Source organism: Oryctolagus cuniculus, chromosome 1 (assembly GCF_051225735.1).
Source record: "Oryctolagus cuniculus isolate XC-2025 breed Fujian yellow rabbit chromosome 1, ASM5122573v1, whole genome shotgun sequence".
NCBI classification, from domain to species: domain Eukaryota; kingdom Metazoa; phylum Chordata; class Mammalia; order Lagomorpha; family Leporidae; genus Oryctolagus; species Oryctolagus cuniculus.
Genome location: NC_142867.1, coordinates 45,234,792 through 45,246,973, shown reverse-complemented (window position 1 = coordinate 45,246,973; position 12,182 = coordinate 45,234,792). Strand labels below are relative to the sequence as shown.

Below are 12,182 nucleotides of genomic sequence, written 5' to 3'. Positions count from 1 at the left end.
ACCTAGTGAGCCGCGGTGCCGGCAAGTACCACTTTCAACTAGTGTGATAAGCAGAACTGGAACTTGGCCCTTGACAGTCTATCCAGTGTTCTTGGACTAGTAGTCATAGTGGAAAAAGGATGCTCCATAGAATAACATGGAATTTGTTGAAATTCTACATACGGAGTATACAGTATCTGATGTCAGGTCATAGGATAGCAGGGAGTAGTGAGATCAAATTCACACAGTTCTTGACACAGAGCGTAGCCTCAACAAACATTGGTTTTCTTTCTTTTCTGTTTTCTTTTTACATTTATACAGGGAGTGGGATACAAAATTTCTTTTTTATTTTCCTGGGTCCAAACCTCCCTGCGTTGTCTTTATGAAATCCTTAAGTAGCAAGTCTAGGTAGATCACATAAAATTATTAAGGAAATTTCTTGAATCTGCTTTTATGTACTACCAAGAACTTGAACTCTAATGACAGTGGTATCACATTTAGGTTTGTGTTTGCTCTGAACTCTTATGCAAATGGAGACTGATACTATGTAAAAAATCATTATGACATACCAGTTTTCATTTTAAGTCCATAGTATGCTTTTCTAAAGACAAAACATACTACTTCAGCATCCTGGAGACATAAATCATACATACTTTTATTACCTCAACAGGTCACCAGAAGATGAATTCTAATATTTCAAAGGTAACAAGCAATTTATATGAATGAAACACAATTTTTGAGTCTCTGTATACTCAATTTGAAATATGTTGCAGTGGGGTTTATAGATTTCTCTTAAAATATTTAATTTAAAAAGAACCCAGGACTTTCTGTCTGGAGCTTATAATCCTATGGAATGCACTTAATAGTCATAAGCAGGCCAAGTAAAGGTTTCATCAAGCTGTGGATTGCAGCTGAGAACAGAATGCTGCTGCCTGTTTTGAGATTTTGGGTCACTGGAGCTTAAAGTGTGAAAATGTTAGAATTTGATTTAAAAGAGCCAGGGAAGTGGTGATGCATGAGGCAGCATTGTCACTTTAGCAGAGAGTGAAACACCAGAACAAATGTCCTGAAGAGCATTGCATGTTGGCATAGAATTTGAAGAACTGTTTGCTTCCATTCACATTGTGATAACAGTAGATATATTTACCATAATCATAGTATTGAACAATTATTGAATGTTAGAAGTTGCACAGGAGAAACAATGCCAAATTTAGAGTCAGGTTGATTAGGTTCAAACCCAGGTTTTTCTGCTGTTTTTGTGCCTTGGGTAAGTGACCTAACAATGTCTGAGCCTTAGTTTCCTCATCATGGTGTTGGGGTACTTACCTTTTAGAATATCAAGAAGAATAAATAGAATGATAAGATGTCCCATGCAGAGTACCTAGTATAGTGTCTGATGCACAAAAATGGCAGACATTTACTCTTTACCAGGTCCTGGGGATTGGTCCTAGTTTTACCCTGAGACGTATTTTACTTTCAGCCTGTTATTCATCTTGGTATCATCCTGTGCCTGAGAGTGTGCATTTGAAATCCATTCATCCTTCCAGTAGCTGTCAATTTAACTGTAGTTCTTCCTAGAAAGCTTTCTGGACTGATTCAGACCTTCACCTTTATCCTGGACTTAAATGCATCCAATAACCATTTTGACGTTCAACCTCAGGCTTAGCTTTTTCTTGCCTTCTGGCTGTTGGAGAATATAACATTAGGAGAGTGTATCACATTGCCCAGTAGATTTGCTTCAAGGACCTTCACCACTTGGACAGAGATCAGACTGTACTTCAGGCAGCTAGAATCCTTGTTGTTTGGAGTCCACTCAATTTCTCTCTCTTAATGCAGGTTAATTATTTTATTAGGGACTTTTTTTTTGGTAATTATCTATTGCCTTTCAGAGCCTTTTGCCTGTGAACAAAAACAGCATTGTCCTGGGCTTATTTTAAAATCTTGGTTGGATATTTCTCAAGATTGTTTTCTCAGGATATCCTCACTCTCTGAAGATGTTAATTGTGTTTTAATTCTCTTTATAGTAAGATTTGCTTGTGAAGCACTCTTGAGCTCAACAGAAAGTGTCTGTTCAGTTATGTCTTTCCTGAGGGTGGCAAACATGTCACTACTTCATTTCCCTTCTCCACCCTAGAACTGTGGAATTTGCCAATTCATTTCTTTCTTACATCTTCTGGTCTCAAGAGCCTCAGCTGGATAAATAAACTATTTAAACTATTTTTTCTTTCCTTCCCCACCACTTATATTACAAGGTAGATTTTATATCATGTGGTTATATGAAAAGGGATAAACAGCAAAGATAAGATTGTGACAGTTTAATTTTCTGGGACATTTTTCAACTTTTTGTCTTTTCCTTGGCTGTGACCAGGAAATTATTAGATATGCAAGAGCTGAAATTACCATTAGTATCAACTGAAATGAGTATAGTGATGGGGTCCTGGATGACAAGGGTCCATGATGGGGAAACATTCATTGCAGTCAGCAGACTGATTGGCAACTGTGGCCCTTGGGCTAAAGATTGAAGTGCCTTTAAGGCAAGCCCTTGCTAGTTTCTCATCTTAAAGAATGTTTGGGTATCCTAGCAGAGTGAGATGGGGTTCAATATGACTATCTCTGTGAGTAAAATGCCAGCATTATTTAGCTTTCACTCTGCCCTACTCCAATCAACTCACCTCACTGCAGATGGAGTGATATTTTAAAAACTGAAATTTGATTGTGTCATGACCCTGAATAAAGTCCAATTTCCTTCACCCAGTCTACAAGGCCCAGCAGGATGTGGCCTGGACCTTTCTTTCCAGTTTCATTTCAAATAGGCAAAGCTCCTTCATGTGACTAAGCTTTCTCAAATATTCTCCTTTGTCTAGTATGTTGTTTCTGTACCCTTCATTTGTTTCATTTATTTCAGGTTTCAGAGGAAATATAACTTCCATAGAGACCCTCTAACAGTAGATCTAATCCTCCTATTAAGAGATCTCACATCTTTTCTAGAACTTAAACCAAAACAAACTTCATCCAATGTCTTGCTGGGTTGTGAAGTCCAGACTCAGTAAGGGCTAATTAATGTTCAATAAAGTTCATGATTAAATGATTTTCTCCATTCCTAACTATACAGAGATAAAAAATTTTAGTCTTTACAGTTGCTCTTCCATTTCCTTACCTTTGTTCTCTCCCTAGTGAATTCCTATTTTTATTTCAAGATTGAGCTTAATGGTATTCTTCTTTGAGATGCCCATCATAGTTGCTCTCAGTACCAGTAATGGGTGCCCAATGGCTCAAGTCAAGGGAATATTTCTAGCTCATGCTTGGTTGGTGGCCCATTCCTTACCCAGGGACCCAGGCTGAAAATCTCTATCTCTGCTTCCATAATTTCTAAGACAGGAACAAAATAAATATGGTGATCCAGGTGCTGGCTCTGGTCATTCCACCTGGAAGTGATGAACTTCATTTAGATTCATGTTCAGTCCTATAGCCATGTTTACATTAGAAGAGTATGTAGAAGTACAATTGTATTGTGTGTCTAGAAGTAGAAAAACTTACATTTAATAAACAGCATTAATGTCAACCAAGTTCCTCCAATATCGAGCTTCTCTTGGTGTTCTCAACTTGGCACTTCCAGGGATTTATTCTTCTATCTACCCACAGCCATCCCCACAGCATTATCATCAACCTTAAATAAATCACTTACAAAATGTTAATGCTACTCTGTGACTCCATCTCCTGGTTTCTACTAATGGGTTCTGGTGCCCTGGATGTAATCATTCCTTGCCTGTATCAGGACACTTGCTGCTGGTTGGCTTCCACAGGAAGCAGTCTCTGAGATGGAGACTGGTATGTGGGGAGTTGTTGATTGCCTGAATTACTTCACTAGTTTCTAGTGTTTTGTTCTTATATCTTAGTTATGGAAGTCTTGATAACTGTGGGATTTGATTCTAAGACCTCAATTACCCAACAATAACTTTTATATATAGGCTGACAGATTTTAGCACCAAAAAGAGTCTGGTGTTATTTCAGGTTGTTTTATTAGGAAACAAATCAACCTACTTTTAAAAATAGAGGATAAATAAGCTTTCTTGTGAGTCAGTATAGGCATTCCTAGTCTTAGTTTCTATACATGAATGGTAGTAGAACTCTAATGATTATCTTAATGCAAACATTGTATTTAACTAGTCATTTTCATGATGTTTCATGAAGTAAATCATTGTGAATAGAGAATGAAATCTAGCACATTTTAACAAAATGACTTTAAGCCAGATCTTTAAATTCTCTGGGTCTCAATTTCCTAAACTTTAAAATTAAGGTAGTATTTATACTTTGAATGTAGGTTAAATTGGGTAATGCATGTAAAGATAGAAAATATCAGGTTTGTAACTAACAGTTATTACAAACTTATGAAGATACTGGGACTCATAAGTGGACACAGAACTAAAGTTCACCATTTTTTGGTCTTGGATTCCCATCCTATATTCATATTCTCCTCTGTCTCTAACTATAACACATAAGCAGTCCAAGTAAAATGAACACAAATTATTTTTGAAAGTATAACTTCCAGAAAATACTAAACTCTGTACTTAAGGTTTTAGGTTATTTTAATACATAACATGAATTTCAGTGATAAAGTAGATGATATTCTGACATCCATCCCAAAGAGAATAATCTTTTGTTGAATCAACCCATGAGTCTATCAGATAGGGTAGATTCTCAGGTCAAGAGATGAAAGATACTAATTTGTATCAGATAGCAGCTAGTGTTGGTATTCACAGTATATCATGGAAGAAACTGGCTACACCATGATTTTCTAACAGATGGATTAAGGCATGTCTTAGTAAGACCCACAAGCAGGGAGGGGCTAAATTCTCTTGATCTAATAAAAGCTGCACTGTGTACTGTGAATGTCCATAAGTATTCATTTATATAAAATCAGTAGAAACTGAACTCCTTGTTTTCAGACATTTAAACAGAGTCTCCTTCATATTTCTTGGATTCTTAATTATTGTGTCTCATTATGCATTTTTCTATACATACTTTCAGTTCAGGATGGGATCTAACGCACCAGCTGAATTAGTATTTAAGCTTTTGTTTAATGTGTCTTGCTTTTTCTCTTGATTTCAGTGAGCATTCACCTTTTGTAATCTTATTGCAAGGTAATTACACTGTGGTCTAGTCATTCAACTCAGCATGCTATTGCTTCTTCTTATCTCCTTCAGATATTGATGAGTGTGCTGCAAAGATGCATTACTGTCATGCCAATACTGTGTGTATCAACCTGCCTGGATTATATCGCTGTGACTGTGTCCCAGGATACATTCGTGTGGATGATTTTTCTTGCACAGGTGAGTATTAACATACATTGCTGTTTTTCTAATTTGCTTGTTCTTTGCACCATGTCTATATCGTTGCCCTTAGTGTGTGGTACACAAGTATCATTTTTACTTAAATTAGTTTTCTCTCATTATTTCACCCTCATCTTTTGAGAAAAAAATAATAAAAAAGAAAGTTTCTCTGTATAATTGATTTCCACTACCAGTAGAAGGAGGGGAGAAAAATCAGACAGACAGCAGAAGGCTGGGTGTTGTGGAGAACGAAACACTATCTTATGGAAGGAGAACTGAAAGTATGTTTTAGAATGGGGATATTTAAGTGACAATTTTCCTGTTTCTCTCTTTTTTTTTTTACTATACTGTGTATAGTATGAATCTTCCTCAAATCTTCAGTAATGTCTATCCACCCTGAATACTGATCAAGAGCTGCCCTGCAGAATATAACACATGTTAGTGTGGTAGACAGCAGACATGGTACACATGAGGTTGATGCCTCTCAGGCAGGGGTAACCATTTTAAAATAAGCATTCCTAAGCCTTCTGCTGCCCCTACCCCAGCATATGCATATACATAGTAACACACACTTACATCACCACTGCCTCCTTTCAGGAATTTCAGGAATCTTGATGAGGGCATTGGGCTTCCACAGGTTCTCTATCTTTCTTCTTTAAAAACTCTTCTTTTGATCCCAAATCTTATCCAACCTACTGCCCCAGTTTTCTAGTTCTTTTCACAGTTCGTTTTCTTTTAACTTGTCTGTAGGTATTGTCCTCATTTACCTTTACTCACCTTGCACACCTTCCTCAATCCTCTCCAGTGCTCACCACCCACTAAGACTGCATTTATCCAGGTTGTCCAGGAGCTCCTTCTTTCTGATTCTAAGCTCTTGTCTCTGCAGCTGACCATACATTCCTGTTGAAACATATTTTCGTAGTTTTTGTCACACCATGTTTCCTCATTTTCCTCCTATCTTACCAACTACTCTTGCACAGTATGTCTTGCTATTCTTCCTCGCTGACATTTGAAAGGTTACAGTGCCCTGTTGCTGTGCCCTGGATCATCTTTTCCTGTTTCATTCCATATGTTTAAATGCTTCAACAAACATGTTTTAACAGGATATCTCTGTCAGTAACTCCTGGATTTCTATCTCCAGTTTGAAAATCTTTCTCCTGATTCTCTGAATCATTTCTTCAATGTGACATCTATACATAGATATTTAATAGGCAGTTATTATGTACGCAAGACAGAACTCTTGATTTTCTTCTACCTCTGTAAACCTCTTCCTCTCAAATTTTCCTGTCTCAGCAAACAAAAGTACCACCGACCCTCTTGTCTTGCCCAAGCCAAATATATAAGGGTTATTCTTGATTGCTTTCTCTTCCTAAAAAACTTGACTTGATTACTCCTTCACTTTCAGTTCATTTTCCAGTTTTAATGTACCTTGCACATCTTGTCATAAATCCCTGCATTTCTATCCATTGCTTCTTTTTTTAAAAAAATTTATTTATTTATTTGACAGGTAGAGTTACAGACAGTAAGAGAGAGAGACAGAGAGAAAGGTCTTCCTTCCATTGGTTCACTCCCAAAATGGCTGCGACGGCCGGAGCTGCACCGATCCAAATCCAGGAGCCAGGAGCTTTTTCCAGGTTCCAACGCAGGTGCAGGGGCCCAAGCACTGAGTCCATCTCGCACTGTTCTCCCAGGCCACAGCAGAGAGCTGGACTGGAAAAGGAGCAGCCAGGACTACAACCGGCGCCCATATGGGATGCCAGCACTGTAGACAGAGGATTAATCTAGTATGCCATGGCATCAGCCCCTATCCATTACTTCTATTACTATTCTGGTAGATGTCTGCCATGGCTAACACTCTGGAATTTCTGCTCCAGTGTTGTTCCACTGTAACCCATTCTTCATATGGAAGCCAAAGCAAAATTTTACCTCGGAAATCAAAGTATGAAGTTCTGTAGTTTACCAGGACATGAATGGAATTGGACATGATTATCCTAACAAAATAAGTGAAAAACAGAAAACAAGTACTGCAGAATGTCACTCATGTTGATATGTGGAATCTAAAAAAAAGTTGGTTTCATAGAGGTTGAGAGTAGAAAGGTGGTTAACACAGGCTGGGGAAATTACAAGTTGGGGAGAGATGGGATGAGATTGATTACCTACTGATTCTAGTTACATGGAAGGAATATGTTAAATAGTAAGTGAGTATAGACATAGTTTTTGAATATTTTTCTCCATAGAGAAAATAATAAATATTTGAAGAGATAAATATGTTTACCATGATTTGAACATAATATAACATACACATGTATTGAGACATCACATGATACTCTATGAATAAATATATAGTTTTTATGTATCAGCTAAAAATTAAAAAAAAAAGTTAAAAGAACTGAATATCATACAAATATGCTTAAAACCTCCAAGTAGTGTCTCATTGCTCAGAAAATCAGATCTATGCTTCTTATTTTGATACATAACCCTATGTGATGCTTCTCTGTTATTTCTTTATCATGCTTATTTTGTGTAATTTTCCTCCTCTCACATCATAAGGTGGCCATTGCACATTATCTATCTTTTTCTCCATATGACAACCCATTTCTCAGGGCCGACGATTGCGGCATAGCTGGTAAAGCTGCTGCCTGCAATGCCAGCATCCAATATGGTTGCTGTTTTGAGTCCTGGCTGTTGCACTTCTGATCCAGCTCCATGCTAATGGTCTGGGAAAAGCAATGGAAGATGACCCAGTGTTTGGGCCCCTGCCACCTACAAAGAAGACCTGAAAGAAGCTCTTGGCTCTGACTTTGGCCTGGCTCACTCTGTGGCTATCTAAGGAGTGAAACAGTAGATGAAAGATCTCTTTCTATCTTTCCATCTCTCTTGGCAACTCTGATTTTCAAATAAATAAGTACATCTTATAAAGATCAAACCAACCTGTTTCTCTATGAAGACCTTTACTTGAGCTGTAGCCATTCTTGGAAGTCTTTGCTCTTGCCATATGCCTTTTTTTGTGATTTAGACTTCAGTCTAAAAGTGATAAACTCAGATAGGCTTTTTATGATCAGTATAAATAGCCACCCATATTTTCTGTCATACCACATGATTTTAATTCTCTAAATTTTACTTTTCATTATCTGGAGTTGGTTTTTTTTTTTTTTTTTACTTATAAGTGATTTTGTTGAATTTGCCTCTTGCAACTAGAATGTAAATTCTGAGAGCAAAGACTTTTCTCCTCCTTTTTTTTTTTTTTTATAAGATTTATTTACTTAAGCAAAAGGCAGAGAGAGAAAGAGAGAGAGATCTTCAATCCACTGATATGCCCCCAAATTAGCTGCAGAGTGGTTGGGGATGGGTCAAATCAAGGCCAGGAGCCAGAAGCTTCTTCCAGTCTCCCATGTAGGTGGCAGGGGCCCAAGGCCTTGGGTTGTCTTCTGCTGCTTTCCCAGGCACATTAGCAGGTTGCTGGATTGGAAGTGGAATAGGTCGGACTTGAACCTGTGCCCATGTGGGATCCTGGTACTGCAGGCCGCGGCTTAACCTTCTACACCACAACACTGGCCCCCAAATATTTTCATAGTAAGCTTGAGTCTCCGGAATTCTGACATTTTCAACATTTACTTACTGTCCTGAAAATATGCCAGTTAGGCCACATGGGCTGTTTAAATAAAAATAAATCATGTACCAATCTCTTTTATTTTTTAACTTTTATTTAAAGAATATAAATTTCCAAAGTACAGCTTATGGATTACAATGGCTTCCCCCCCATAACATCCCTCCCACCCGCAACCCTCCCCTTTCCCTCTCCCTCTCCCCTTCCATTCACATCTAGATTCATTTTCGATTCTCTTTATATACAGAAGATCAGTTTAGCATATATTAAGTAAAGATTTCAACAGTTTGCACCCACATAGAAACACAAAGTGAAAAATACTGTTTCAGTACTAGTTATAGCATTAAATCACAATGTACAGCACATTAAGGATAGAGATCCTACATGAGGAGTAAGTGCACAGTGACTCCTGTTGTTGACTTAACAAATTGACACTCTTGTTTATGGCATCAGTAATCACCCTAGGCTCTTGTCATGAGTTGCCAAGGCTATGGAAGCCTTTTGAGTTCACCGACTCTGATCATATTTAGACAAGGTCGTAGTCAATTGATTGACTCATTCATTCCTTTATTCATTATTTCATTCATGTATCCAATACCAAATTAGTGTCTGTCCGGGAGTGTTAGGAAATATAGTCACCAAATTAGAGAAAATCGCCTCTGTATCCACAAAGTTCATGATTAATAAGGTAATATCTTCAAATGCAAATACCCAAATGTCCATTCAACATAAAAAATATTCTGTTGGCCAAGTAAAACCCTCTTCAAATTCTTAGTAGGATTTAAATTAATATTGAACTATTTCCTCTACGTAGATGTTACTCCTTGACCATTCCAAAGAAGGAGCCTCAAAATAGTCTTTCCCAATTCTATGTAGCAGTGCTTTCAGAAGGTGGTCCATAGCCAGTGAAGCTAGGCATGATGCCAGAAGAGAAAGTCCAAGTATTACACAGAAGACAAACCTTAGCTTATACCCATTTTTTTTTTTTTTGTTTCTTTGATTTAGCACTGAGAATACTTACCTGGAAGTTAAAGATGTGCTGTAACTTATTCACTGCCCATGGTGACAGTTCCCTGAAACTCTAGTTTTTCTATAAAGTTTCCCCTTGGCTTTTGAGATCTTTGACCTGGGGAATTCTAGGCCATGGAATTTGTGAGTCTTACTCATTTTGTCTCCTAAGATTCCTGCATTGTTATTCCTTTTTTTAAAAAAAATAAATTTTCATACTAAAGGAGTCTCTGGAATTGAGTTTTGGGGATGAGCTTCCTTCTCCATACTCATTGGTTTTGAAATTGTCTACGCATTTGATTTATTGGCCTCTGACTCTCATTCATCTCCAGTTAAACTTTCCATGTTTTAGTTGTTTGGTAAGATATTATCATTAGACACAGCAGGCAGTTTTAAAGGAAGATACTTGTGATTTACAACAAAAGCATGCAGCAATAAGACAGGTACTTGACAGTAATGGGTAAGCATTCATTTTTATGCCAAAAACTTCTCATGAAGGTAAGAATAAATGGAACAACTGAGAGAAACATATCCCATGTGATTCCCATTACCTTGCTAAAAGTGTTTTTTATTTTCTTGATATTGGCATGGAGGAAACCTTGAAAGAAGTCTATGTTTGAAATACTCAGAGCAATCATGGTTAAAGACTTCGATATAATAGTCTATTAATTTAATGGTTTGAATTAAGCACCCTATAATGAAAAGAGGGGAGGCAACTGTTCAAATGCCCTCAGAGTAAAAGTTAGCTGTTAGAAATTTTAGGCAAGTTCTCCTCTCAAGGTTGATGAGATACAGAACATTTTCAAATATGAGATATCTGATGTTTTTCTCATTGAACTGAGCCAGGTGAAATGAAGCTAAAATAGAGCATTCTTCAACTTGATAGAACAAAAAAGTTAATTGTCCACTGACTGTGCTTATCTTTTGAGCACACACTATTCAAGCAAAATGGTTGTGGGCATGCTTGTCCTTATTTTAGTATTTAGACCATGAGGGCAGATATTCTCAATCCTTTTGTCATGGTAGAAACAATTGAAAGTAAATCTATGTCTGGTATCTACCCTCAGAGATTTTGATTTTATTTAGTCTGGGATTGTGACCTAGCTTCAACGTTTTTGTTTAAATATCCTGATGATTCTAATTTGTAGTCAAAAGCCACTGCTTCAGCATAAAACAAAGATGGTTAGAATTTGGACAGATTATTAGGAGGCAATAGGAAGAGGAAGGGGTTGCCCAATATATTGTAGACCTTGACTGGTGGTGGGAAACAGTTGGGAATGTAATGTTAGCAGAGATTTGATTGGATAGTTTCTGGCAAAATGGTCCTGCCACCAAAGGTAAACCCTCAGATGTTTAAGACTGTAAAGAGGAAACTGTTGGGTATTTCTCCAGGTGAGGCCTCATGGAAGATCCTGAATTTTGAACTGTGGCATGGTTGCTGCATTGCCTGAAAGAGCCTGAAAGTCCTATTTGGCATCTCCATAGTGACTGTGTGTTTCATGGGCCAAAGGCCAGATTGTTCCTTCTCTGCCAAGGCCTTGGTTATTTGCAATTCTCTAGGGCCATGGCATCCTGATAGAAGTTGAAAACACTCAAAATGACCAAGACATGCCCCCTATTCCACTATCTCCAAGGAACAGGAGCTCAGTGTCATTAAGTTGAATGGAAGAAATTGAAATAAAGTTATATTATTTACATAAGTACCTTTGTATTCTGCCTTTATTACCCATCACATATGGAAGAAATGAAGTCAATTAAAGGAGAAAACTTAAGAGATCCCCCTAAAGTGGTGTTGTGAGGTGAAAATTCCTGGAGAGGTTGGTTTTGCCTGTTAATTCTAGTTTTCTATATATAGTACTAAAAGCCAAAGACCCAATATTTATTTCATTTAGAAATAGTGGTGTTAAAATAATGCTAAATTCTATTAAACCCAGAAGATGTATCTTAGGGAGTATCTAAGAGGTGTTTACCTTGAAATTTTATGATGAAAATAGCACTGAAGGACACATTTAGTATTTAGCTTCTTTTTTGGGCTACAGTGGGAGTTCTTTTGTATTCTAACAGGTATTGTAAAGGTTTTAAACCATTTTGGCTGTGCAGAACAACCAGGATAAATGATGGAGCTTGCCCCCAGAGTGTTTGTGCACAAACCTATTAAGTATTGTTTTGCCCTTGACCCAAATTCATTATAAAATTCTTGTTAATGTTTCTGTACACTCCATTGTTGGAATTGTGTGCTCAGAATGACAATTAAACTT

General features: G+C 37.4%; 1 protein-coding gene across 2 annotated transcripts in view; it reads left to right on the top strand.

Annotated features, from left to right (window-relative positions):
• Nucleotides 1-12,182, top strand: part of NELL1 (neural EGFL like 1) — a 1,050,155-nt gene that overhangs the window by 499,848 nt on the left and 538,125 nt on the right. For both annotated transcript variants that reach the window (XM_002708986.6, XM_002708985.6), the window contains exon 13: nt 5,184-5,309. In XM_002708986.6, coding sequence (XP_002709032.4) covers nt 5,184-5,309 — 126 coding nt within the window. The remainder of the gene's footprint in view (nt 1-5,183; nt 5,310-12,182) is intronic.